General features: G+C 38.0%; 1 protein-coding gene across 2 annotated transcripts; it reads right to left on the bottom strand.

Annotated features, from left to right (window-relative positions):
• Positions 1–957: 957 nt before the first annotated feature.
• Positions 958–25,763, bottom strand: LOC121297688 (tyrosine-protein kinase HCK-like). 2 transcript variants are annotated; one of them, XM_041224130.1, is made up of 13 exons: positions 25,612–25,763; positions 19,986–20,112; positions 19,403–19,442; positions 17,414–17,510; positions 16,327–16,425; positions 15,360–15,463; positions 14,694–14,843; positions 12,879–13,031; positions 12,279–12,461; positions 10,392–10,468; positions 6,119–6,272; positions 5,547–5,678; positions 958–4,024 (listed from the first exon to the last, which is right to left on the bottom strand). In XM_041224130.1, exons 2-13 carry the CDS (start codon positions 20,106–20,108, stop codon positions 3,822–3,824), a joined length of 1,515 nt encoding a protein of 504 aa, XP_041080064.1. In that variant the 5' UTR covers positions 20,109–20,112; positions 25,612–25,763; the 3' UTR covers positions 958–3,821. The 2 variants fall into 2 exon arrangements, with proteins under 2 accessions (XP_041080064.1, XP_041080065.1); XM_041224131.1 differs by having other exon boundaries at positions 20,043–20,112.
• Positions 25,764–27,730: the final 1,967 nt, after the last annotated feature.

Here is a 27,730-nt window from a genome sequence, read left to right as displayed (position 1 = left end):
TTGTCTGGTATACAGCCCAATACGCTGGTGAAGGAAACAATGATCTCAATTATAATTCATACATTACTGCATCTCCTACCTACACAGTCTTGCTGTACTGCTGGACGTGTCAGCCTTGCGGCAGTCACAATTGCAGAAAAGCGTAAAAATAAGAATATTCCCCCGAAATAATCTAACACATATTATCATAGGTGGAGGGGACTAAGCAATTGGACTTGGCTGCTGGTTTGCTCGAGCAACACCGCTCTATCAAAATAATAATAATAATAATAATAATAATAATAATAATAATAATAATAATAATAATAATAATAAAACAAAAAGGTTTACTTTAAGCATAATGTTGTATTGAGCATGTTGTGATTTTCATGTGACATACATATACAGCAATATAAAACACTACCATTGTTAATAAGTAAATAACTTAACCCTTTAAAATGACTGTGTTACAGTACAGAAGAATTGTTGATGAAAGATGTCAATGACTTACTTATCCTACTAGAAGGAAGTTGCCTGCAGTATAGCATGTTTGTGTGAATTCAATAATAATAATAATAATAATAATAATAATAATAATAATAATAATCAATATTTGTTTTCTTATTCAACAGTTCGGATCCCCTTTCACATATACTGTATATCAGTTTCTGCCTAGTTATTCAGTGGAACTGTTACAGGTTCTCCTTTGCCCTTTATGCTTTGTTCCCTTAAAGAGAATGCATGTAAATTCCATTTAAACACACACCACAATCACACCATTGAAGTCATGTTTTTCTTTCTTTTTTTTTTTTAATAAGCAAATCTGCAAAATCAATGAAGCATTGTTACACAGAAAAGTACAATGCGTCTATGGCTGAAACTGTTAAATACAACATTTACAAAATAATCATAACATTACATTATGGTTAAAAAAGTACAAAATACATATAAAAAGGACCATAACACACATACTGTGTGTGTGTGTGTGTGTGTGTGTGTGTGTGTGTGTGTGTGTGTGTGTGTGTAGCAAACACTACATCACTGTTCAGCTTTCACTTGACTTATTAGTTTGCTATGGAATAGGCATAAATTATTTAATATTTAAAGATGCATTTTCCTGTATTATCACATCCCGTGATGCTCAATTTTTGATTCAAAAGTCTCCTAAGTGATGACTTTACGCCAGTGGTCCTCAACATTATGTTTTGGCCATGGGCCCTTTTTTCAGGTGGAGGGCATGCTAATTTTTCTCTTTCGATATTTAACTAATGGCTTATTCCAAAATGTGACATAAAAAGGAAACTAAAATACAGATTTATCAAACGGCACAGGAGCAGACATGAAGAGTACAGGCTAGTAGATTGTAATGACATTGGCTTTGCCCCAGATTTTATATTGCCAATCTGCAGCTCAATTTGATTTGAGCTGCCTGCATTCCTGATATGACTTGATATTACTATCACGAGAATTCTCAACAACACGTGAACCAAAGAAAGCAAGCAAGACAGCAGCCAGCTGGACTGAGCAACAGAAAAATAATACAAATCCAGGTGTCTGAGCCGCAGAACACAGCTCTTGGAGTCATCATAAAAGGTAAAAGAGGGGGTAAGACTGACAATCTCAGTGGCATTTGTTGCTATATGTGAAGTATCTGTCCTGGCTGTCCATGGTACCTCCTATTGGCTATGGGAAGGGTTTAAAATGTCACCAAACCTAGTACAGTAGTATAATCTGTCAAATAGAATGAATAAATAATAATAAAAAAGAAAAATATCACTGCACGCTTTGCAGCAAAATATTGCAGCTCTGTGTCCAATAGCCTAATTATAACTGCAGGAAAGAACAGGCTGCAATACCTGCACAGAACAGTATTAGTTTGCTTAAAGAACCTCTAGAGTTGAAGAGTAACACCACTGTAGGAGTCAAGAGCAACAGGGTGCAAGGTCTTTTCAATTAATGTATGTATAACAATTATAACAATAATAATAACAATAACAATAACTATAACAATAATACAGAGATAGAGGTGCACAGTAACTTTCTTCAAAAGGAATCTGCGTAAAATGTAAAAATCTTCATTTGGCATTATTTATGTATAAGGACCACACACTATATAGTATTATATGATGATTGGCAATCCTAATTTTCCTGTTACCAAGACTTTCTCGTGTGTGGTGGACTCCCCCCGGTGGCTAATGGATGTTATGACAAATGAAGAAAGCCATCCCCATGGCTTTCAACCATGAGGGATCTGGCTTAGACCAAGAGACCAGCAACGAGATGTGACATCATCACTGACATCATGTAAAAGAGAGGTTTTAACTCAGGTACCCAAGCCTGGCTCAGTTCTCTTAATCCACAACTCAAAGAAGCACCTTGGCCTAATATAGGCCATACTTAGGAACAAAAGGGTACACAGATTTAGTCACATTCCTACAACCTAGCCCTTAATACACATACCAGCAAATAGGTCAGTAACCAGCTGCCATTTAAGAATGCTGAAAACATGAGCTACAATAACATTCAAAATGGAAACTAAAAAATTGAATTAATTCCCTTGACATTATGTTTCTTCTGCAGGTAAAATTAAAACAAAGCTTGGTGTATCCCCAAGCTGGACAATTCCGATATCACTGTACCGAATTGAATCTGCAGGGAGCTGTCCTGGTAAAATTACTTGAAATGAATAAATACGCACATTTGAACTGAGACAGATATTTACAGAGCTGTCTTTAAGCGAAGCACAAACGGAACAGCTTTACTAAATGTTTGCTCTAGCGCCAAGATTCAGTATTTATGTTTTCACTTTTCAGAAGCGACTCAATAAATCTATTCCAATAATCCCCCTAAACTCAGAATTTTCATTCATAGTAAAAACTGAGATCTGCTGGCACTGTGATATGACACCTCTCTCTCTCTCTCTCTCTCTCTCTCTCTCTCTCTCTCTCTCTCTCTCTCTCTCTCTCTCACACACACACACACACACACACACACACACACACACACACACACACACACACACACACTTAAGTCTTTCCCTGAGAGGATTAGTGCTTAAGGAGTTTGAATGCGGGTTTGTAGCCAGGTTTAACTGTGCACCTCATAAGTAAAAGAAAAATATATTAAACAACTATGGGCTAACTTCTCAAAGCTACATGCTGCAAATTTCCATAAGCACACATTTTGTCTGCAAGGCAAAAACAGCAATCACAGCACTATAACAAATGGATTGTTAACTTTATCAGAGGCAAATTTTCTTTCTGAAAAATAGTGCTTATGATGATTTGGAGCAATCGGCTTTGGGGATCAAACCCTGTATCTTTTGATGGGTTACTTGTCAGTGTTTATGTTTGACTGATTTAATTTTAAATTTTTAAAAAAAAAATAATTTTTTATCTCAGACAAGAAACAAGAAACAGAAGTGCTTGATTAACCTTTCTCCAGTGCAAAGTTTGTGCCACGATCTTTTTCTAAGCAGAATAATAATAAAAAAAAAAAAAAATAAACCTGCACAAAACATCCCTTCAGTTAACTTGTTTTTCCAGTTAGGCCCTTTATCTAATATATTCAGGGATCAAATATTGTTAGTCATTTTTAGCAATAGTCTACAACAAATGATTTTCAATAAAACTAACAAAGAATAAATATTTGTAAAAAAAAAAAATAAAAAAAATCACTTAATAAAGCTATGAACCTTCGACTTGCACATTTTATTTTATTTGTATTGAATCTGTCTTATTAGAAAGTGGCGCACACTGTGTGATGGAGTTATCAGTTAGTTACTGTAGCCCTCCCCTTCCACCAGTAAGTATTCCTTTCAATTCGGTGTCCTGCTCTCCCGTTCAAGGCTGCTGCTGGTACTGGCTCTCAGTGGCAGTGTAGAAGTCCTCCAGCACACTCTGCTGGTATTCGAAGGTGGGCCGGTCTTCAGGTCTGTTCTTCCAGCACTTGAGCATGATCTCATAGAGCTCCTCTGGGCAGGCTTCTGGCCGTGGCATGCGGTACCCGCGCTCCAGGGACCGGATCACCTCCGGGTTTGACATCCCTGAGAGAAGAAAAAACACCTGACTCAGGGACTGACTGGAACAATCAAACATAGTGAACACATGGTAAAGCATACATAAGCATTGTAGAGAATAGCAAGGTAAATTATATTAATAAACATAGCAAGCCAGGGTAAACTATAGTAAATGCATAGTATAAACCACAGGAAAAGCAGGGCAAAAGAGAAAAAATACAGCGGTAAACTTTTATAAGGAAATAAGGGAACCAGCATGACAACAACCCTCTGAGTTAACGAGGCTAGTGCTAGTGACGTGCTGTTCTTTTCAATAACAGTTGAAATGTATTTGAAAAACTCACACCCATAGAATGAATCATGTAAATATTGTAATACAGAGATATACACCCCCTCTCACCCCCTCTGCTCCTCCACCACCAGCAGATTAGCTGCACCCCCCCTGCTTCCAGAGCCCGCTCCTTCTCCACCCTTGCCCCATAGTGGTGGAATGATCTACCCACGGACATCAGGACAGCTGAAGACACACCTGTTCAGACAGCACTTGACTATACTGGACTATATGGCAACCAATTCTACCAGTACTTGCATCAGCTAGTAGTTGCACTGAATTGCTCCATACCCTGCCATATTCTACTACTGCTCTTAGTTATAACTACTTCCTGTATCTTGTGTTTGACTTGAATCTTATAGGTATCCATGTTCACATTTTTTGTAATTGCTCTTATTGAAATCATTCTCATCCATTCATCGTACTTACTATGTGTTCTTACTGGACTTTACTCATATAAGCAAATTTTTTTTTTCTCCGAAACACGTGCCGTCACCCGACCGCTTTTTTTTTCACTCTGCAGGCCTGCCATGCAGCCACCTCAGAGTTACAGCTGATATATTTTGTAACAATTGTAAGTCACCCTGGATAAGGGTGTCTGCTAAGAAATAAATAAAATAAAATACAATAAAATGAAGTAAGTTCTACATAAGCCTGTCGGATTTAAACAAAATGGAAATGAAAGGCTCAAATCAAATCCATTAATGAATAATATCAAAAACTGTATTTGCATGCAGTTACTTTAACTACCATGACTGCTATTGTAAACCACACAGGTACAATTCTAAAAAATCTATTGAGTTATAAAAGGTGTGTTCAGAAACAGGCTTAATTCAATCACATTGTACAGAACCAGGAAGCACACCGCTACTACAAAGCTATTCATTCCACAGAGCATAACTTCCCTGAACACCTCATTAGATTTCTCAAACAAAGGAAAGCCAGAATTTTTTTGCACAAAAACACTTTCTCTGACACCTTCCTGCAGTAAACCACATTTTTTACAGTTATAAATCAAACCACAAAACATCGCTCTGGAACATTAATACCGTATACCACAAGAAAATAACCCCAGCCAACCTGGCCCTATATGATATGTGCATCCTTTTAGATTTAGAAGGCTGGCGGTAATACTATGTAGGCTGTCACCACTGACAGTTCATTAATGGAGAAACAGCAGAGCCGCTGTTTAATGCATTAACTCTGTGATGTACAGACCTGGATAAGGAGTGCGTCCATACGTGATGATTTCTGTTAGGAGGATGCCAAAGGACCAGACATCAGATTTGATCGTGAAAGAGCCATAGTTAATGGCTTCAGGAGCTGTCCATTTGATAGGAAACTTTGCACCTGAAAACATGAAAGAACTGACGTTACACAGCTGTCTCAGTCAGGAAAACTCGTGCGTTAGAGAACAAGATGTATCAAAGCTTAGGCAACGAATACAACATTATACATATTTTCATTACATCTTTGACCTCGCCCTTCGAGGTACCCCTGTCCATAATTTAGTTTGCTGATAGTGGAGAGGCTGACTGTAGAGAAGTCACGGGCAGGGGGGCAGGATAACTACCCTCCCCTTTAGAGAAGGCCGAAAAAACAGATGGAGGCTGGGGAGGTGGAGGTGAACTCTGACGTACAGCGGGGACGAATGGATTGAGGTAAGATTTAAAGCCCTTTCCATATGATCATTGGACGTGCTGTTTATTGACTGGCGAATGAAATGCAGCCTTTTGACTGACTAAACGAGTTCTGTAAGTTCTTGTTACGGCACAGCTCTCCTAACTTACCTTCTCTGGCCGTGTACTCGTTGTCTTCGATGATTCGGGCCAGCCCGAAGTCGGCGATCTTGCAGACTAGAGACTTGGACACCAGAATATTGGCAGCTCTCAGATCCCGATGGATGTAGTTCTTCTGCTCAATATAAGCCATCCCCTCTGCAATCTGAACAGGATGTTAGGAGTCAATGTATTTGGAAGTAGGCGGGGAGTGCTAATATTGGAAACATACAAATGAATTAATTCTCTTCACTGTCGTATTGTTGTCTGAGCTTTCATTAGAAATAATAATCAATTGAACTTGCAAAGTTCCTTTGAGAATGTTGTTCAGTATTTCTAAATGTACCTTTGAGTGCTTCATCGGTATGGGTGTCTGAGCTTTCTGTCAGGATGATACCGATACTTTAAGCTGCTACATCATTCTTTACATTATTATTATTATTATTATTATTATTATTATTATTATTATTATTATTATTATTATTAATCCTTCTAAAAGTGTCCCATGGTAAAAGCATAGGCATGAGTAATAAAGCACAGTGAAAGCATGGTGTAGCATTAGGTGAGCATTGTAAAGCACAGAGAGGTATGCTAAAGCATATTAAAAAACATGGCAAACCAGAGTTATCTATGTTAAATGCGTAGTTTAACTATGGGAAAAGCATTTGTAAAGTGCACAAATACCATACAGAAATACAATGGGAAACATTTATAAGGGAACAAGCCAGCAAACTGACATTATCAGCGTGGTTAGTGTGGGCGTGGCTGTTCGCTATAGCAACACGCTACCTAAATCAGCCCCCCCCCCCCCCCCCCAGGGAGCTTTGACCTCATCTGGCAGTTGTCATTTCTATCAGTAAAGGAAATCATAGGGCTGTTTTTTTGTGAAATGCAACTCTCTGGAGACAAAAATTAGGAATTGAGCACTGCCGAACATGCAGTGTTGTTTTTCTTTCTTGTGATCTGTTGTTTCCTGAGTTTTAATTGGCAATCCATATTAAGACAAAAAAAATAATAATAACTTGAGGACCTTTGCTCTATAATCTCCCCCCAGTGTTTTCTTATGAATTTTACATGTGTAACACTTTCTAGTAAGTGATATGGTGTATGGATTTGGTGTTACAGGGGGGACTGCGGATACACAATATAGTTCAATGTACTATGTCTAGACATAAATTTAATGTAAACCCTGTCCTCTTATCTTTTCACTCTGGTTGAGCTAAGCACAGAACCCTGTGACAGAGAGATTCCTATCTCAAAGGTTTCCGACCCTGACAATCTCTAGTTGCACAAATTGCAAACGGAAAAGGGTGAAGCACCATTCTTCCAAATAACATTTGCAAACAGAAAACATATTCTGAAATTGGAGAGGATAAACCACTGGCAGCTGAGCGCTGTGTTCCACATTCTTAGCAGAGAACGAACTTCCCCTCCACTTTCAGCAACAGACTGAACTCAAGAATCACCTCTCTGTACAGATGCTTCTCTATTGTCTCTTCATAACACAGGCAAACCTGTTTGATATTGACCCTGTTAATGCCACCCACTGCTTATTATAACCACATTGAATATTGAATATAATGGGATGCAGTCACATTGATCAGTCCTACCACTGGTTCCCACCCCACTTAATAGCACTTTGAGGAAAAAACGTATTATTGTATTAATGTATAACCAAACAGCAAACAGGACACTGCAATGGTCTTCAACTTGGCTGTACTTCCAAGTTCCTCATTAAAACAGGCACCCTTATTCAACTCTGCTTAGTGTCACCATTCTGAGTAATATTAAGATGACATGAATGAGTCTTGCTGAGGTCTAGCGTGTTTCTCATCTGACACAGACACCTGCCAGTTATAACACAATCACCAGACACAAAAAATTACTCATCAGTTTTTATTTGACTACATGAAATAAACTGAGTCACCAGTGTCCAAGATGAGACCCTGAAGGAGGGCCAGGGAATGCCAAGGAGCTGAGGGCAAGCTCAAATTAAAATGCGACACACAGAAGGGTGTGCATCCCAGTGTGTAGCCCAGCAAAGTTTTCTTCTTTGGCTATAATTGCTTCAAACACATTTAAAGCAGTTAGAGGAAGTCTATTTATATTTAAACATGACCCCCCCCCCTCCCCATAACCCCCTCCCTTGTAGTGAAAACTTCTGAGAACAGGTGCTCGCTGAAGCCATTCCCTGTAAAGGCTTCACAAAAACAATCTAATCACAAAAAAGTTCTGCTTTTATAACTTCCTCTTCTCCTTTCTCGTTAGGGAAGTTTTGCATACCTATTCTTTAATTGTTATAATTAGCTTTATTAAAGCTCAAAAGCTGTTGCCATTTCAGAGAGGCAGCTGGAACTGCATGGGCCATACAGGCTACTCTATCAACACATTTATTAACTTACAACTTGTCACACCAATCGACGGGACTCAGTGGGAAATAGCACGAAGGAAAACTCACTACTGACACTGCATGTGTTAAAACTGAGGGGTGCGGTGCCCATGTTAGTCTTGTCTTTAGGATCATTCAAATAATCTGGCAAGAGATCAGGACCTGGCATTTTACAGGAACTGTAAGCATGTGGCTGAACCAATGAAGGGGTGCACCTAAGTCTCATTAGTTAGCTAAACCAGCAAAGCTTTGTTTGTCTTTTTAATAAATCAATTTTAAAGGTAACACATTAACAGGGCTATTCCCATAGATTACCATGATCTCTAAGAGCAGTGTGGCGGAAGTGTTCACAGCATGTGAAAAAGAATTATTGTGACAAATGTCTATGCAAAGTTTAATCTAATTTGGCAATCAGACTAAATGTCATGCAAAAGTAGAGTGTGAAGGAAGGTGGGAATGTATGTGCACAGGCCCCTCCACCTGTGGATACATCACTGCAGAATAGATTTAATTTCCTCCCACCTGGGTCCTACTGTCTAACTGAACTATGAAGAGCTCTCTTGATTTTAAAAGTATTATGTTTGGACATGTCTAAAATAATTTGTCCAAGGGCTCTGGAATGGCAAGAGATTTCCCTTCATAGATTAGATTGGACTACAAAGGAACACAGACTCCAGTGTGGGTGATCTTTAAAAGAAAAGGAAGCAGAAATTGTTCTCCAGAAGCATGCAAGCTGAACTACTGAGACCTTAGAGATACACAGAGCACCTTAGATATGGAGTCTGAGGTCAATATAAAGCCGAGCCCTTGTTCATGCTGAACCGCGCCCCTGAAAATCACTCGTTTTTTTTTTTAAGCAATGATTCTCACATCATAAAACTGTATGGCGTTTAAACCACAGCATAACTGAAGCTGAATTATCCTGCTCAACTCGGCCTCTAGAGATTTGAATATTCAAACGCAGGCCGACGCACGACACAGACGCTTATTGTTTTTGATGAACACTGTGTGTATTGTATCAATGCAGACTCATTTTCTTGTCACCTTTTGTTGCTGCGGCAGATGTCATGCGGTTGTGTTCTATTAAAAGGAAACACAAGCGTGGTAAGACTAAGGTCAAAACAACATAATTAGCTGTGTTTAGAGGGTAGCCCCAATGTGACTGAGCTGCACTGACAGAGAAGTAAAAAGCCCTTTTAACAGTTGATGGAAAATTAGAGCAATATCATAGCCATTTGTGTTATGGCGTGAGGGTGTTGGGCTGTGTGTGGGTGTGTGTGCGTGTGGTTGTTCCGCTGTGTGCGTAGGGCTGTGATTCTTCTTACTGGGTCCTTTAATATTAAATGTTTTCTTTTTTGTTGAAGAGACCAAAAACTTGCATGTTCCACAAAGTGCATTTAAATGTGTTAATTAGCTTGGATCTATTTATTACATCAAAATGATAGCACCTATAAAGCCATGGTATTGACTTAAATGGCATCAAAGCTTTGCTATAGCAACATAGGTACTTTTATTAAGAGGGAACTACTGTACATTCTTCCCTTTGGTGATGTCTTATCCGACATTAATAGCTCAATGTGATCCATTATGAGGCAGAGAATCAAACAAGTGATGCAGATCTAACCCTAGGATTAATACACAGCTATCCTCGTGACAGCCAATAACAAAAACGATGACAACTATGTGCACTCATTTATTGAATCCAGACAGAGTGCTGCTGTGCGAGGTATCTTCTCTTCAGTGGATCAGCTTTACAGTGTGTGTAAAGATCTTTGAATTCCGAAACCATTCCATAACACTTATGCTATCTATGACACCAAAGAATAAAAAAGATTTCCCCTAATAAAATTACATCCTGCCCCATTTATACAGTGCCCAGCAATCCATATGTCTTACCTGGGCAGAGAAATCAATCAGTTTAGGGAGCTGCACCCGGTTTCCCTCGTCACTTTTCAGGAAATCTAGCAAACTGCCTGCAGGGACATGACACAGGCAGTTTTATATAATGGGAAAAAGTTGCAGATGGAACAAATTATAATATAACAAGCTAACAAATGTAGCAAGTTTTTTATTTTTTTTTATTTTCAAATGTTGGTAAAAAAAACATTTGCAAACTTATTTACCACTTATTTACAGTTGTTCCCTTTTGTAAAATCAAACATGACCCATTTATTCAGCGGGATCATAATTTTACCCCGTACTGACTTCCTTTCTCCAAGTAAACTGCCTCCAGTCTGTCAGAACAGCTTTACCAGTCTAGAATTCAGAAGCATTTGTGATTCACTGACTTTGTCAGCTCAACAAATATTTGGGAAAATAAAAGTGATAACACAGTATAGCTCTGTGGCACAAATGCTTTCTCAGTGATTTTAAGGTTTCCCATGCATTTCTCATGCTGCAATATGCATCCTTTACAATGCTTTTAGTATTGTATGCTATACTTTTCTAAGCCTTTACCGTACAACAGCATAATGCAATAGCTCAATAAATCAAGTGAATTAGGCCCAATACACAATGTGTACTGCCTTATGTTATTTATAAGTAAAAAAAAATGGTAATCTTGTCTTGAAACTTATTTTCTATGTGATGTTTAGAGCTACAAAAAAAAAAAAAAAGTCTGCTATGTGCTATTTTCTTCCTCTACTGTGAGGTTTTTTCTGTATGTGGTTTACAGACTTGCTATATGAGCATCACATAATTACACAGAACGGAAGACACTAGCCAATAGAAAAAGTAAAAGAAGACTAATTGGTTCACTTGGCTATCAAAACTCGACCCAGTAAAATGACTAAATGAAAAACAAACCAACTCAGACTTGTAAGCAGTCTTAAATTTTTGTATTATTTTCTCAGTTAGAATTATTTTATCTTCTGGAAAAAAAATGTGCAAATGTCATTGTCTTCGTGTGCATTAAAACGCATGTTGTCTTTTTCAAGTCATACAAACTATAATGAAAGCGGAACCTCTTTCAGATATGAACCAATGTACTGTTCAAAGGAGTGATAGCCAAGGCTTTCAAATCGCACTTGTGGACAACTTACTGTATCACTGGCACCCCTTTCAGCATTCTAAACATCCTTACTTGATTTTTTTAAATGACATGATATTCATATTTTTGATTGAGCTTTCAAAGTTATGTAATCACTTCCTGGGCTGTACATAGGATGGTCTGATTGCAGCCAAACCATAGGAGTGAAATTGACCTACAGCACAGGAAGTGAGAAGCAGGCACCAGGAAGTGCACTGTTAAACAACAGTGTTCTAGCTGAGACTTGTGCAAATCTAGAATTAAAGTTGTTGCCAATAACAATTGATTTTATAAACGTGGTTTATCGCTACTTTAGGTTGTGTGCTACCACACAAATATTTAGGGTTAGGACCCTATTCATTATGACTCAATACTTGTATCCAGAATGTATCCAATAGCCATGACACAGAGGCGGTTTAATACAATAGGGTATATTTAACTTGAGCAGTGCAGTAACAAGTAGTTGTGCAATGGTGGCCATGAACCATGAGTAACCTTGTACGACAGCAGCCATTCTTAACATATTTGTGTCTATTAGAAAAGAAAAGCACAGAACACTTGTGGGACTTTAAACCTAGCAAGAAACAACCCCTTTAAAAATTGAAGAAGTTATTTCACTGTTAGGCCCTATTATTATTATTAATTATTTATTTTTTAAACTTGTATATAATGACTGTAAATGAAAAGTCTGTGAACAGTTCATCCTCATTTCAATGCAATGATCAGACAGACGCATGCTGGAGCGATGCACCCACCTTTCTCCATGAACTCAGTGATGATGTAGATAGGCTCCTCCTTAGTGACTACAGCGTTGAGTTTCACCAGCTTGTCATGCTGCAGCATCTTCATCAGGTTCGCCTCGTCTAGGAACGCCTCCACTGACATGGTCCCTGGCTTCATCGTCTTCACTGCTACCTTCGTGTGCTTGTTGTACGTGGCTGAAGGCAAAGGATCAGAAGAGGAGGAGTCAGAAAGTGCAGTCAAGCCAGCGTTAGAGACCTGTCTCAAAGAACAACCTGCCTGGACCTTATAGCAAGTGTACAGCTCTGTACCTTAGTACAAAAATAGCACTGTACCTAAAACTGTGAAAGCAAAGTTCAGAGAATTATAGAAAAGACTTGTAGACTTAAATGCACTGCACAAGGAAAAGTGTGGGGAACTGATGAACTTCCCTGAAGACTAACATGGCAAACGCAACACCAGCTGTGTTGTAAACTTGTAGGAGGTTCATCCAGATTCATACTAAAAAGAAACTTTGTAAAATCTTACATACCTTGTCTTTTCTGTGCTTCTATCAAAACATTTACATAGGAAGTCAATGTGTGAATAGAAGCTTTTTTCAAAGCCTGACCTACCCATCCACACCTCCCCAAACTGGCCTGCCCCCAGCCTCTTCTCCAGCTTCAGAGACTCCCTCGGGATCTCCCAAGCATCCTTCTCCCATGGCTTCTGAGGTTTCAGGTTGATACACGCCACCGTCAGGGCCTGACACAGACCATCCCCCTGTCCTAAACACCCAAACAACACCCACAAAGATAAAGACTGCGAGCGTGACAGCTGAACAAGTCAAACAACAGAACACCAGCTCACATAAACACCAGGGTTCTGATACGATCAAAGAATGTTGTTTCCTCAGTTTGGATAACCAGTTCTCTAGGTACAGTAGATGGGAAACTCATGTTATGGTGTTTTAATACGAACAAGTGTAATGCATGTAATTAAACAGATGTTTACTGCGTATGAATTCAATAAGAAATGTGTGAATTATTTCTACAAAATTTAATTTGCATACGACGATTTTTAAGACAGTGCTACAGCACAATCCAAAGGCAGAGCGATAAACATGTAGATAAACATCCCAGGCAACTTTTATAGTTAATAAATGAATCAGCCAGCCAATACAAGATACAGGCACTGGAACCAGTGTGAGGTCGCTGAAGAATGTAAGTTACACAGCTGATAGCTCTCTCATTTACCAGTCACAATCGTATTGAATTCCTAGACAGCATCTTAGAGAGTGAACATGCATTTTTTATCTGGGCTTCTAGATAGTGAATTATCAACCTGAAACATAACCTTTTGTTATGTTTTGTTTGGTTAAAAGGTAGGGAAGCTCATTAGCGTCACAGATATAAAATATTTATTCTGTTATTAGCAGTTAATATTGCATTATTTCACAATAATGATTGCGTTATTACGAGATAATATTGCGTTATTTTGTAATAAATAGATAATTTGGGTAATTCACAGCAGTCATGTCACTATTCTCTTCATTTTGTTTTAAAATGGGTTGTATTTAATGATAAACCAATACAATGTATTTATTGTATAGGTAAGACAGTCCCTGCTTCTACTTTCTTTGTCTCTAGGAGTCCAGACACACAAAACTCCTGGCCTAATCTATGTGATCATGAAATGGGCTGAATGAAAATATGCCTTCATTTACTGCAGTAACAATATTTTTTCAAAAACTACAATATATGTTATAGAAAACTGAATGTGTTTTTTTTATTTATTTATTTTTAACTAAATTAGGCATTCGGACATGCACAAACTGACACCAATGGAAACACATTGTTTCACGTTTAGGGAACTGCACTTCAGCTGCACTTCACTTCTGCTGTATTATGACATCTTTATCGCTGATGAAAACTATCTCAGACTAACGCAATATTATTGCAAAATTACCCAATATTAACTCGTAAGAAGAGCAATAAATATTATTTTAACTGTGGCGCTAATGAGCTTCGGTATAAAGGTGTGATAAACAAATTCTAAAATCTTTTTTTTTTCATTAACCCCAAGAACATTATCCCTTGTTCCTCTACTATTTTATAAAGCAGAAGATCTCTTCTTTTTTTGCTGCTGCTGCTTCCTGTTACCTAATCACTTCCTGTGCTGTAGGCCAGCTTGACTAAAATGGCAAAAGTGTATGGTCTATTTAGTGGCAGAGCTCAGTGCTATCTCCCTTGAGTTTATAAACCTGCTTTTCTGCAGACTTCATTTGACTACTGTATGTAGTTATGATAATAAGATGGTCAATAAATAACCTGTGGAGGATAATACAAGTAGGATCAATATCCAGCTGAAGGCTGGATGTGTTCAGATTATAGCAATGTGGATCTGCAGCTCCAAGCCCCATTCAGTCAATTGGCAAAGCCAGTGCTCACTCTTGTAGTGGTTGATGAGTTCCTGCAAGGTGAGGAATGTGATTCTCGGGGAGATGTAAAAGCCTCCATTATCCAGTGTTCGGATCTTGTAATGCTTCACCGTGTCCCCAGACTGGGTGTCACTGTCTCTGACTGACAGTGAATAGCTTCCTGCCAGTGAAAAAAAAAAAAAAAAGATACAGATCAGGATAAAAACAGGACTGACACAACACCGTACTGTAACAAAGAAACTGATAAAACAGCCTGGGACATCATGAGACAGGCAATATTTCAGATTTGGTTAAGAAAACACTTAGGGCATCTGGACAGAAAGATCAAGATCATTTAGTCACACAATTACCAGTAGGTATTGCCTATGATAAAGGGAGGCAAACCTTGGACATAAAGGCGATTCCTTTGAAAAAGTCACTTACTTTAGGCACAAAAAACATTCAGCACCCCTTGGTGCTTCCTAAGACTGATAAGAAATCATCTAACAATATCTAATACATGTCTGAAACCGTCCTCTATAGTTACTGCACATCAGTGATAATTACAGGGCTCATGAAGTTCACAAGGTGATAACAGTTTCCCCAGAACTCCTTATGACATTTCCTAATCAAAAGTGTGCCATTTTGTTTGAATCCCAATGGCAGAGAGAATGACAGGCAATGCCATTGAACTCACCTTTGGTTGTCTCGCTGTCTCGGATCATGAAGGAACCGGTTTTATTTCCAGGTGCAAGAAGCTGTCTTTCAGCGTCTTTACGGCTAACACCTTTAAAGAACCATCTGAAGGAAGTAAATACGCAGTTATTTATTATTAAACTGATACAAATTCAGTGCATTTGAACTGCCCTTTGCTGCACCAGAGTAACCCTCTGGATCACATGGTGCCCAAGTCATTCTGTTTCAGTACTTTTTCGGCACCAAGTTTGGTGTCTGGAAACATATGTAAACATATATATATATATGGATTTCTAAAATGCTAAGTCATATAGGGCGGAAAAGGGTTTGACGTTTTTATGTAGGAGTTGATTAATATCAGCCATCTAATTTGCAAACACTTCCTGTAGTCACGCAGCAGCACTGTCATAACAAAGCACAGCAGACGCAGTAATTACCAAGATGCCCATATATTCTTAGCACTCCTTGTAAACTCTTGACTGCACACTTTCACCACTGAGCCCACTAGGCTCTTGTAAAACATGTACTCCCAATGCAGGCTGTAATTAAGACAGCAAGTCAAACTAGCCAGTCAGCTTATTCTTAATTGTTCAAGTTCACTCTGTTAAACTGAAATAAGCCTGATCTTCATTCTATATTATTAAACTACTGCACTTACAATTCTCTACTTGGCCATCCCTTAAACTTGCACATTGAGTGACATGGAATTGCGCTGGGGCTAACCTGGAGTCATGATACCTGGTAGGTTGGTTGTAATATTACTTGCAATAAGCACCTTCTTTGTATAACAAGTAACATGATCAAGTGAGGTAGACCATTGAACACTGGAGTAAATGCTTTGAAAACATGCCTCATTTGATCCTAATATCCTGTGATCTTTATACTGCACAAAGAATAGTATGATGATACATATAGATGGGTATTGTGACAGGACTTGGGTACAGTCCATTAGCAGGGGTGACACCTACTCCTCGCTCTCCAGTGAGTTGACCTTGGCACAATAGTTACTGGGAATGTAGCCCTCCTGCCCGGTGCTCATAGACTTGGCACTCCACCATTCACCCGACCTGCAACGCAAAGGGAAGAGTTACTTGAGCATTCTATAAAGAGCAATGTGGTTCATGCAGGGAGGCCATGTGACAAATCAGACACATTCAGGCTACTGTAATACTAAATAGGATGTAGCAATGGCAGTCAGTCTTATATTGTGCACATGCTGATGCTGTGATGGGAACAACATTTTTGCAGATAAGTATTATCATGAAAGGAAACTTTGAGAAACAACCAGTATCATAACAAAGATGAAAGTGTCAAATGATTCCACAGTGGAGGAGTTTAGAAAGAGTACTGTTACTGTACTGCAGTGTCTCAGTTGAACAGTCACACAACCACCATAAAAATAAAAATAAAGTTGTGGTAAGAAAAGGAAGTGCATGTTTGCATTTGATTCCTGAGGTGGTGTGACTTGGTTTATAGTTTTGGTTTGTGCTCGCACTTAAATCTGATTACAACTTCCCAGGACTTCATTTGTACAGTATCACACCGGATCTCAGATCTGGTCATTTTATGTCTGACAGGCAAGAATTCTATAGTTTGCTAATGATGAAAAAAAAATTTGTTGCAAAAAACACCATTTCCTGTTCCTTGAATTGAATGACGAAAGTTTACTATAACTATATATTTTAAGAAGTAACCAAGAAAATTGCACCCCAGACGCTGATAAAACTAACGTACTTAGCAACAACAGTGTCATCGCTCCTGTTCACAGATTAGTCAGTCTGCCACTGGTACTTCTGACACATGGCTGTGAAGACTATAGTAAAGTAATGAGTATTGACCTGCCAAACTCAAACCACAAAACTTTGAGTCACAGGGAAGAGGCCATTAAATGCAATATGCTCAGTAAGTCAATCAAATCAAACACACACAGCACAGTCCCTGTATAATTCAGGAATTCTGTGCTTGTAATATATATATATCACTGACTGACCCATCTTCAGATAGTAATATCCGATTTCAAACCCAATCCTCCAACAGACAAACAGCAGTACTCACTTTTGTAAGACTTTTAATTTCTCTCCCTTCTTAAAACTTAGGTCCCCGTCATGTATGCCTTCATAGTCGTATAGCGCGATGACCACCTCTTCAGAACCTGAGGAACAAGAGAAAGAAGACACATCTCCAGGTGGAATAGACCCTCTTTGGCAAGCGGTACCCTAATGCTAGGCAAAGGTAAGACCATGACTCACTGTCAACGGAAACAAGATTGGAACTTGTGTTCTAATGGTATAGAATAAAATACCATTTAATAATAATGTATACAGCAGCTAATTGTATGGTATCACCAGGGGTTCTGGAACTAGGGGTGCTGGGGGTGCGGCAGCGCCCCCTGGCTTTGCACGGCTTCCATCATACACAGGGGTAACAGTTTTGTTCAATGGCTTTCAGCACCCCTACTTTAAAAATAGTTCCAGTGCCACTGGGTATCACATGTACTAAACAACATTGTATTTAGGAGAAAGCAATGAGATTTCTGAGTCATAACACCTGCAAGGTTTTGACAGTAGTAATTTACAGTTAATTCATGAAGCAGTTTAAGTGGTATTATTATCATAATTCTTCCATGCAGTCACACATTATCTGTCACACAACAGTGCGTTTGAAAAACATTTATTATTATTATTATTATTATTATTATTATTATTATTATTATTAGTAGTAGTAGTAGTAATATAGTTCAAGTCAGGGTGAATTTAACATAATTTCATGTGAATTAAGAATGAGCTGAAAAAAAGATTCTCAGTTTTAGTGCTTATACCTAAAAATAATCATGGTTTTGAAACCCGCCACTTCCTACCAGCTTCCCTTTTTTTCAGCTAGACATTTTTAAATACATATTTTGCCAAAAACTGTTCATTTTGCTAACAGGACGGCTGTCCAAATCACAAATGAGATCATAGCAAACTGGCACATACTGTATGAGGGTCAGTATCTCGCGAAGGCACTCTGGTCCCAAGCCAAGTCTCTATGATAATACACTCTATACAAACCATGTAAAAGAGCAGGGACATGATAAGTCAATGGCCAGGAATGCACTGAGGGGTTTACTGTGGACTGTTTATAAGGACTTAGCTTGGATTTACTTTTTTATGCCGTTACTGTATGCAGCCTGGTTCTTCAGTGTGTTGTCTTTAAGGTTCTGCCTATTTATGTAAAGAAGTAAAAACGTGAATTAGTAGACGCTGACAGGTGGGGTTTGTGTTTTGGACAGCACATTATACCCAGCCTTGCCATCCTACTGCTTTTCAGTAAGGTCCTGGACATTTGCTCTATCTGACTTTCTACCACGTCGCCATTGCGGTCATTTGTGGTAAAGGCCTACACAGTGATGACTATATGGACACTGGGACAGCAATGCAAAGTAAGAAGCAACAAACACACGAAGAAGTGGGAGTGAGAGGGTAGTAGAAATCAAACCAGCTGTATAACAAGTCTTGAATGCCAATTTAAACCACAAACCATGTTTGCTAGGAGTTGTGCTGGCTGCCACCATCGTATTCAAAGCACCTGTGTGAACTGATACCACAGCTTGATACATGGCCTTTAAAACAATCTGATTGCATCTTTGTTTTCTGTTTTACATAAATGAGCCCAGAAAAAATAAACATTCAGTATCTTCTTTTAGTGTACTCCTGTAGGCATGTAAATAAGCACTCATACATAGCAGAACCAGTTTCTAACTAAAATGGAACACCTTCCTACTGTATATCATTAGGGAGGTAAAGTGATATCCTCTCATGTGCCAGTAGGGAAACAGATGGGGGCTGAATGAATGATAAAACTCTGCTGATCCTTCATTATCCTCTTAAACTTTCACCACTGTCTGTTCATAACAGTGCAACAGCCACATCCAATAAGATACAAGGGTTGCTGCACTGCATGTCAAATGTATAAGAAACTAAGTCAAGTATACAAACATTTAGGCTAGTCCTTTTTCAGTGTGCGTTTGTTTGAGTGTTATGGATGTGTGTCAGCAAAACTTACCATCTGTTGTACATGGCAGATTTGATGAGCTGTTTCTGTTCTATTAAAAAAAGAGAAAAGAACCGTTACAATTGGACTTGTTTTACTAGCAAGCAAACGTTTCTTATTTCATTTGGGTGTTATGAATCTATTGTCTGTACACATAGCAAAGCTGAACTGTAATGTCAATGTAGTCCTGTCGTGTTAGTCACTATGATTGTTCATCAGGTGTTAGTAAAAAAAGAGAATTTTATGAACGTGGCAATTATATTACATCAGTGGTCCAGTTCAGTTTTACAGGATACTACATTTTTGGATGGGTTGAATACTGGCTTTGAAGGTCTTTGCAAGTGTCTTTGCGATGAAAGAGCTCATTTTCTGAATACAGCACAAAATACATGAAATGGGAATTATTTGTTTGTGACACATTTTTACCAATTAAGATTTCTGAAGAATGACATGAAATGATTAAAGCCACTCAGTTATTTCATGTTGTTGCTGACAGGTGGATAGCCCAGAAGATGCAACACATTACCCTCCCTCTCCCCCATCAACTCACCCCCCACTCCCACCCCTGCGTCCCCACTCCCAGATTCCTACTTACAGTCTTAATACCAGATGTGGGATCTTTCACATAATGAGCTTGTTGGGATTTACGTACTGAATCTGTTTTCATGATCTTCTCATTGCCAGACGCATGCTCCTCTTTTGATTTTGCACACCCCATCGTCCTGCAAAAAAAAAAAAAAAAAAAAAAAAAAAAGCCAAACAGATAAAGCCTATTGAAAAGATCCCTGGAGTTGAGATCGAGGGATGTGCAGGAACCAACGTCTCATTGCCAATGGGCTGTCAGGATGCCGCTGATTCTATTTTAAACATTAAAAAAAAATCTTGAAAATGTACTTTCTTTCCGTGTGGATACAGCAACAGCAATCATGAGGCCACAGTCTATATCCCAGCCAAAACTATTCTAAAGATATTTACAAGAGAATCAGCTAAAACAAAAATTCAATAAAAAAAACTAAATACCAACACATATAGCAAACATGTATGCAGCTATTATTATTACTAATTTTAAATGTAAAAGGAAAGGCATTCTAGGTGGTTTTCATGTTATAGGTCTCCATCAATAACACGTATCATAACACATGAACACGATATGGCCTTCTACAGCAATCCAATGTCATTAACCACCCCAGTGTGTGGAATAACCTGTATTAACATTTCATTGAAAAACTTCCAAATTCAGAAAAAGGTGCCTATTCTCCACCACCATCTTGATCGCTCCCTGACTCCCACAGTAAGATCAAATCAAGGCAGCTACACTTAGTAGTATTGTAATAATAACAGCATTTTAAATTGTAATCTATCTGATGCAGCTTTACATACCTGTCTTTGTATTTTTTTTATTTTTTATTTTTTACTGGAGCAGAAAACTATCAAGTCTCAAAAAACATACTCAACATACATATGAAATATGAACTGCAGTTGTAGTCTAATGATACACACAAGCATGGCATATCCATTGACTGTTTATTAACCCATAACTACACTTCAGAAAAGGGTTAACTGCATATTAATAAAAACGTATTTATGACACTTCAACTATCACTTAATAGAGAATAAGAACTACAACATTGCAGTTAAAAAAGAAATATAAAACCTGAAAGAGTATGTTTTGTGATAAAATATTGCTGATTTGAGGGTTAAGCTCTTAACTTGCTATTTCGTTTCCTGTGTGGTAACATAAGTTGATATGACATTTAAGTTAATATAAAAACAGAGGTGTTTTTTTTTTAATTTTAAGAAAATTATAATAGATGTTCCTTTCATTATTATAACCAGCCAAACTCCGCAGCCACTATCACAAACAACTCAACCAATAAAAAATAAAAACTCCTGTGATAAATCTATGCCATGACTGTCAAACTGAACCTCAACCTTGTAATGCAGATTACACTGAACTGACGTGACACGAGAATCCGCTTGTAAATAGTCATCTCTGTTGTTTCGCTTTAACTTTTAAAACGCTGACCCTATTAAGCACCACAAAAAAATCCAAAAAACAACCTGGCTCAGCTAAATTGCCATTGCGCTGAATCTATGACAGTAAGGACGTGCAGGGGGAGGGGGACGGGACAGGACGCACGGGACGCAACGGGACTTTTTAAAATTGTTTTGCAGGCACCGTAAAAAAAATGTAACGTACTGTGTTATATTGCAGGTTCTGCACTAAGACTGGGAAACTTAGTGAACTCATTTTGACACTGTTTAGTTCTCGTTGAGGTTCAGATGTGTTTAGGTTGAAAGAGATCATGTATTGCAGGCCGTGGTGAAGAACGTACTGTATCTCAGAAATATATATGGAATAAGCCCAGTTACCGTGTCCAATACCCTAGAAAGCCATGTAATTTTGGGGGATTTTAGGATTGAGACATCATTAAAAAAAACAAACAAAAAAAAAACAATTCAACATCATGTAACACCGTGTAACAATTTTTTTTTTGTTGTTGTTGTTCCTGGGTAGTAAGTGTTATTTCCTAATTGCTTATGCCTCAAAAGTATAGAAAATGGCTATTATTCCCCACAAACTTTGCTTTTGTGACCAGAACAGTGATATTTCAAAATATAACTATTTCCAATGGGAAAACGGGCAAATGTGTGTCTTTTCGTTCACATAAAGTCAACAAAAAACAACATATGAATCCAAATTAACATGTATTTATACTAAAGTAATACAAAAATGACTACAAAAGATTTAGAAGTGAGTAGTTTTTCGAGATTTACGATTATACTGTATTTACAGTATAATCGTAAATCTCAGGAACAAAAATTGTGTTACATAGTGTAATCAAATGATATCGCAAAAAAAGCCTACCAGAAGCCATAACAGTAGTAAAGTATTTCATGTTAGATTTTGAAATGAGTGTGAGTGTTATTGTGAGTATGAGTGTGATTGCGAGTATGTTTGTGTGTGTGCTAGTGATTGTGAGTGTGAGTGTGTGATTGTGAGTGTCAATGTGAGTGTGATTGTGACTGTGAGTGTGATGGTGACTATATGACTGTGAGTGTGAGTGTGTGATTGTGAGTGTGTGAGTGTGAGTGTGAATGTGATTGTGATTGTGTGAGTGTGAGTGTGATTGTGAGTGTGTTGTGAGTGTGAGTGTGTGATTGTGAGTGTGCTGTGAGTGTGTGATTGTTATTGTGAATGTCATTGTGAGTGTGATTGTGAGTGTGAGTGTGATTGTGAAGTGTTTAGTGAAGGAAAAGGCCTAGCTTAAACAACAGTGTTTATGTCCTGAGTTAGTTTGTTTGAACTGTTTATGTTGGCCCTCATGTTTCTTTGTGTTCGTTTTGTTTTGTGTTAAATTAAAGCGGACACTGTGCTTAAACTGCAGCATCTGTCTCTGGGTCTGTTTTCCTGCTGCTGACCAACATTCACTGAAACGCTGCCTTGCTGCAGTTACACATACAGAACATTGTGTCTCGATTACAGTATACGAAAACGTCAAGATAATAAAAACCACACAGAGGACACTGATCATTTCATTTGAGCTATCTCTCAATCAAAAGGTCTGGCCTGCTCTTTTGAGTGGAGACTGCAACAAGCGTCTGAGGGGAGTGTTTTTCCTAGACCTCTCTCACTCTTTGCAGTGCTGAAAGAGTAAAATGGGAGTGACTCTGACAGTAAATTAATTAATTTAACAAAGCTGACACCTTCAAAACAAATGCTTCACATTTTATTAAAAGTGCAAGGATTTAGCAACACTCATTGTCACTTGTGATGAACAGAAACAAGCACAAATTATAAACTTACAGTAGAATGTATCGGACCTTCTCAGTCCAGCGTGACCATGAAATGAGCTGATGATCCAACAGTGAAACTTGCAGCTCATTCAACCTCCCTTATAAAAGTCTCCCATGGTAATTTTGCACAGTAATTTAGCAGTTTTACTATGCTTCTTCCATGATTATACAAACCATAAACCGCCCTGGCTTGATATGTTTATTATTATGCTTTACTATACCTTGAGGGTCTTTGCAATGCTTACCTATGCATTACCATGCTTTCCATATGTTTTATTACAATGAGTTGTGCTTTTACTGTGGTAAACCTTTATGAGGACTTTAACTGTACTGAACTGGCAAGAACAAGGTGCTGGTTTTATAGCGACCACATTTTTTCAAAAAAGAATTTCCGCAAAATAAAATATTTTTAAGTGTTTAGAAAGTGTGATAAATCCTGGCTGTGAGAAATACTTATTTTTTGCATTAGATTTTAGGATGCCTTAACCCAGACCCAGAATGAAAGAACCAGTCAAAGCCCAGTCAAATAAATAAACAAAAGAATAAAGAACAGAAACATAGCACTATATATACCAGCATAAAAAAAAAAAAAAAAAAAAAAAAAAAACAGTACAGGTTAAGAGCATTTTAAAGTGTGTATTCACCCCAGAGAGTATTACAAGGAAGCAGAAATGAAACTTCATTCAAGGTCAAAATGAAACTTAGTTAATTATACATTTTGGGTAAATCGAAGTCAGTGTTGTCCAATAGAAAAATGACCTTGAATCCATAACTCTGTAACTCAGCTCGGGATTGGTACTGATAAACAGGTCTGTACAGGAGCAAGTAAGGGGAGTGACAGATCAATGCATGGGCAAGACAAGTGGCAGTGCTGGGCTTAACTGATCATCAATTAATCAATTAACATCCAGCCACATTCTGCAGTTCCCCCTTGGAGACTAGGGGGTGTTATCCCACTTCAAATGCTGTGACCAATTCATTTGCCATGGATTGTGCACTGGTATTGTTCAGGATAATGGGTTGCATAGCCCAGTATTACTAAAATGAACCTCTATCCTGAGTCCGTGCCATGCAAAGGGCCCACGACATCCACTCCAATCAGATCAAACGGGGCAACGGAACTACTGCTGCCTGGATAACATTTTGCCACACAGGGCCTCAGCTCTGCCACCGTGGGATTAAGAATATGGAAATTGTATTGTATTATACAGCTGGTCTGAGAACCTGTCCTTTATATGCCAATGGATACAAAACCAGCTCACATACTGCATGGTTCATGTTGTCTTCATTTTGAGAGAATGCTACAATTCTCATTGGTTTAGCCTGAAGCTGCTAGATACTGTACACAATAAAAACACATGTCAAATTTCTGATTTCTTTTCCTGTTAATGTAATAAGGGATAAACTACTAAATGTTTCTCAAACCCCTTTTGTATTAAAGCTTGCCATTCATGAAACAGATTGATGACAATGTGCAATAGTTAAGATTCTGGGGTTTGGGGAACTTGCAGTGCCAGCCAGAAACAGGGACCTCACCTAAGGGAGCTCTAACAGCACAGAATGGTATGTTGACTATCGGTAACTCCAAAGGGTTAAACACGCGTCAGGAACAGCAGTTCAGCAAGTGCAAGTGGGTTTTATAAAGGTGCCTCTGTCTGCAGGTTCCTCATTTGCTATCAGCATATAATCAAGTAACATTCCATAATAAAAAAAAAATGAAGTGCACAAAAAGACAACCGATATACAACCAAGTTTGCACCACCTAACTACCAGCGACTTTTAAAATGTAACAAGTAACAAACAACAATGCTATCGTAGTTTTCGCCACTTTTTAAGTGCTTTATTAAACACTTAATTAAGCGTTTGTCGCCTGCAGAATACAGTAAAGTATATTACAGAAAAAAACGTAAACTATATACTGTATCTAATTAAGAATGGAAAAAAATAAGATTTATAAAAATATATTTTATATTGGAAAAAAAAAAAAAAAACAGTACATTAAAAAAAGGCTTAACCCGCTAACAGCATTGCATCACGTTTCAGTAAAGTATAATACTAACCCACTGTAGTTTTTTTTTTAAATAATACTGTTATAATATTAGTAAAGAAATATCAGAAATATATAGAGTTTGTTAAGCAAACACGTTAAGTCGTTGCTTCCTCTTGTCTCTCGCACAATACTGAACAGTTAAAAATATCCCTTGAAACCGGATCACAACACATACTAACTTTTTTTTATTTAAGTTTTTTAAAATGTGTTTTTATTGTAATTTTGTTATTGTTATATACTCATTTCTGTATATGTACCCACGGGCTGAAGGCTATTTCCTATAATACACTATACTGTAAAGTTACATGTTAAGTAACGGCTCCTTAATTTATACTACAGCATCCTGTCAAAAGAAAAAAAGCGCAACACTTACCTTTTTTTAACGCAATAGAACTCAGGCACGTCTAAACACAGACAAATCCGAGCGAGGTGTGTATGATAAATGTTCTCATATAAATGTAAAAATGTCCATTTTTTAATTTTAAAACACAGCTAAACGCAAGCGACCGACGACGCCAGCTACAGTCATGCATAAGGAAGTCCAAACTGGGTAACGCTTTAGGCTTGACTGAAACTCAATCTGTACCGCCCTGTTATGTTTACAGTACTGTAATTTCACTTAGGTTTGATAACCTCGGTTGTTTTTGTTTTTTTTTAATTCGTCAGCAAAATCATTGAACGTTAAACGTTGTTATCTCAAACGTTCAATTTTTTATATATTACATGTTTATTATGTATGTTTATTTAACAATAATACCCCCCCCCCCCCCCCCCCCCCCCCCCCCCACACACACGTTATTATTATTATTATTATTATTATTATTATTATTATTATTATTATTATTATTTATATAGGGGTGTGTGTGGGTGAAGGAGGGTATTATGTATTATTCTGGTCACAACTAGAGCAGTTTCAATGACAAGATTTTTGTTTGTTAGTTAACAAACATGTAGCTTTAAGTGACATTTTTGTAGTTTTTGTGATGCTTGCAACTATTTCGAGTGGGATTACTATTGCAATTACTATAGATTAGCGAGTGTCAGCGCCATCTAGTGAACACCTCCTCTGCATTACCAGCAATACAAAAGGAAACTTTATTTAGTTTGTGTTCACTAGATAGCGCTGGCACTTACCATCATAAATAAACAATATGCAGCATTGTCTTTGGCTGGCATCTAGAAATGAAGAACAGGAAGATACTTTCCATCTTTAGGGAACTGGCTTCAATCATAATAAAATTGTGTCTTTTTTCTGTTTAGTATCTGGTTGAGAGGCTTCACACTGAGCTTTGCTGCATTCTTCCCACCTCATGCACTGCAGAGGGACCAGCTCTGGGTCTACACTGGTTAACATGGTTTATAATGTTGATTAGTTATTAGATATATATTGTGAGTCTCTCAGGACCCCAGGTTTGAGAGGCACAGTACAGGATGCACTTGCATTCTGTGTCCTTGGAACCTCAGTACTACTTAGCCACAAAGATACCTTTCCACCGTATACTATTTTGCTAGCGAGGGCCAACTCATTTTGTAAATTTTGCAATGCAGACATTTACTTGATTGATAACTTCTAATGTGCAAGAGTGATATGAATGGCTGTAGGTGTGTCACATGCATTGTAATTGTCCACATCTGGGCTGCATGATCCATTGGTTGTCTGAGTGGACTGCAGTCCTCCCTCATTAATTCATCATTAGAGCCTTCATTAATCTGGTTCATTCATTGTTAGGCAATGGTGACAGTATCTTGTAAAAGTCATTTAATTTCCTGTATGAGTAACATTAAATGATTCCCTAGTTGCGGTTTTCATGCTTTTTTTGTGTGTGTCTGATGATGATAGCAAAATAAAGAGAAAGGGCTGTATTGAAAATGATGTATTCGTGAAGGCCTTTGTACAGTAAAGAATAATGCACGTGCAGTTTTATCAGGAATTAACTTGATTTGTGAATTATCGCATTTTGAAATAAGGCCGATACTGTAATCCAGCATACGTAAAATCAGTTGAGGTATGTTTGGCTTACAAGACTTGCTGTCCTTGTAGACTGCAGCTCTCACTGGCCTAGAATGCAAACACTAGGTTAACAGCAGAGAAGTCTCCCCTGTATAATGAGGAAGTCTCATACTGCACATTTGCAGGAATACAGGACATGAAATATAGAAGTGCTGACACAAAGCCATACACATCAGTGATATGTAAAAGCATACTGATGACAGCACTAAAACTACTCAAAAACACATATATTAATACCATTCATGCAAATTAAGTAACACTCATTATTGTATTTTTTTTAGTGTTGGAGATGTTATCAAAGGGAACCCCTATAAGGATTTATGTCATTTTCATTTCAGGATGTAACATAATTTCTCAAGAGTTTCTTAATGCTGCAACAGTGTGATTTCAGAATTATTTCTTTTGTCCTAACTTGACATTGAAAACCAAATGTCATTTGATGTTCTTCGCTCATTCATATCTACTGAAGTCACTTCTCTTG

The sequence above is a fragment of the Polyodon spathula genome, chromosome 23 (genome assembly GCF_017654505.1).
Source record: "Polyodon spathula isolate WHYD16114869_AA chromosome 23, ASM1765450v1, whole genome shotgun sequence".
NCBI lineage: Eukaryota > Metazoa > Chordata > Actinopteri > Acipenseriformes > Polyodontidae > Polyodon > Polyodon spathula.
The sequence above is the reverse complement of the archived record's forward strand: the minus strand, read 5'-3'. Positions and strand labels throughout refer to the sequence as shown.

What these genes read in the sequence shown, in the direction of transcription:
- LOC121297688 (XM_041224130.1), bottom strand. Translation starts at nt 20,108, where the DNA reads ATGGGGTGTGCAAAATCAAAAGAGGAGCATGCGTCTGGCAATGAGAAG. An exon ending in ACTCATCAACCACTACAAGA is followed by an intron (nt 13,032 to 14,693) that starts GTGAGCACTGGC and finishes TTGGGTGTTTAG; the next exon opens with GACAGGGGGATGGTCTGTGT. An exon ending in CGAGTACACGGCCAGAGAAG is followed by an intron (nt 5,679 to 6,118) that starts GTAAGTTAGGAG and finishes TCATGTTTTCAG; the next exon opens with GTGCAAAGTTTCCTATCAAA.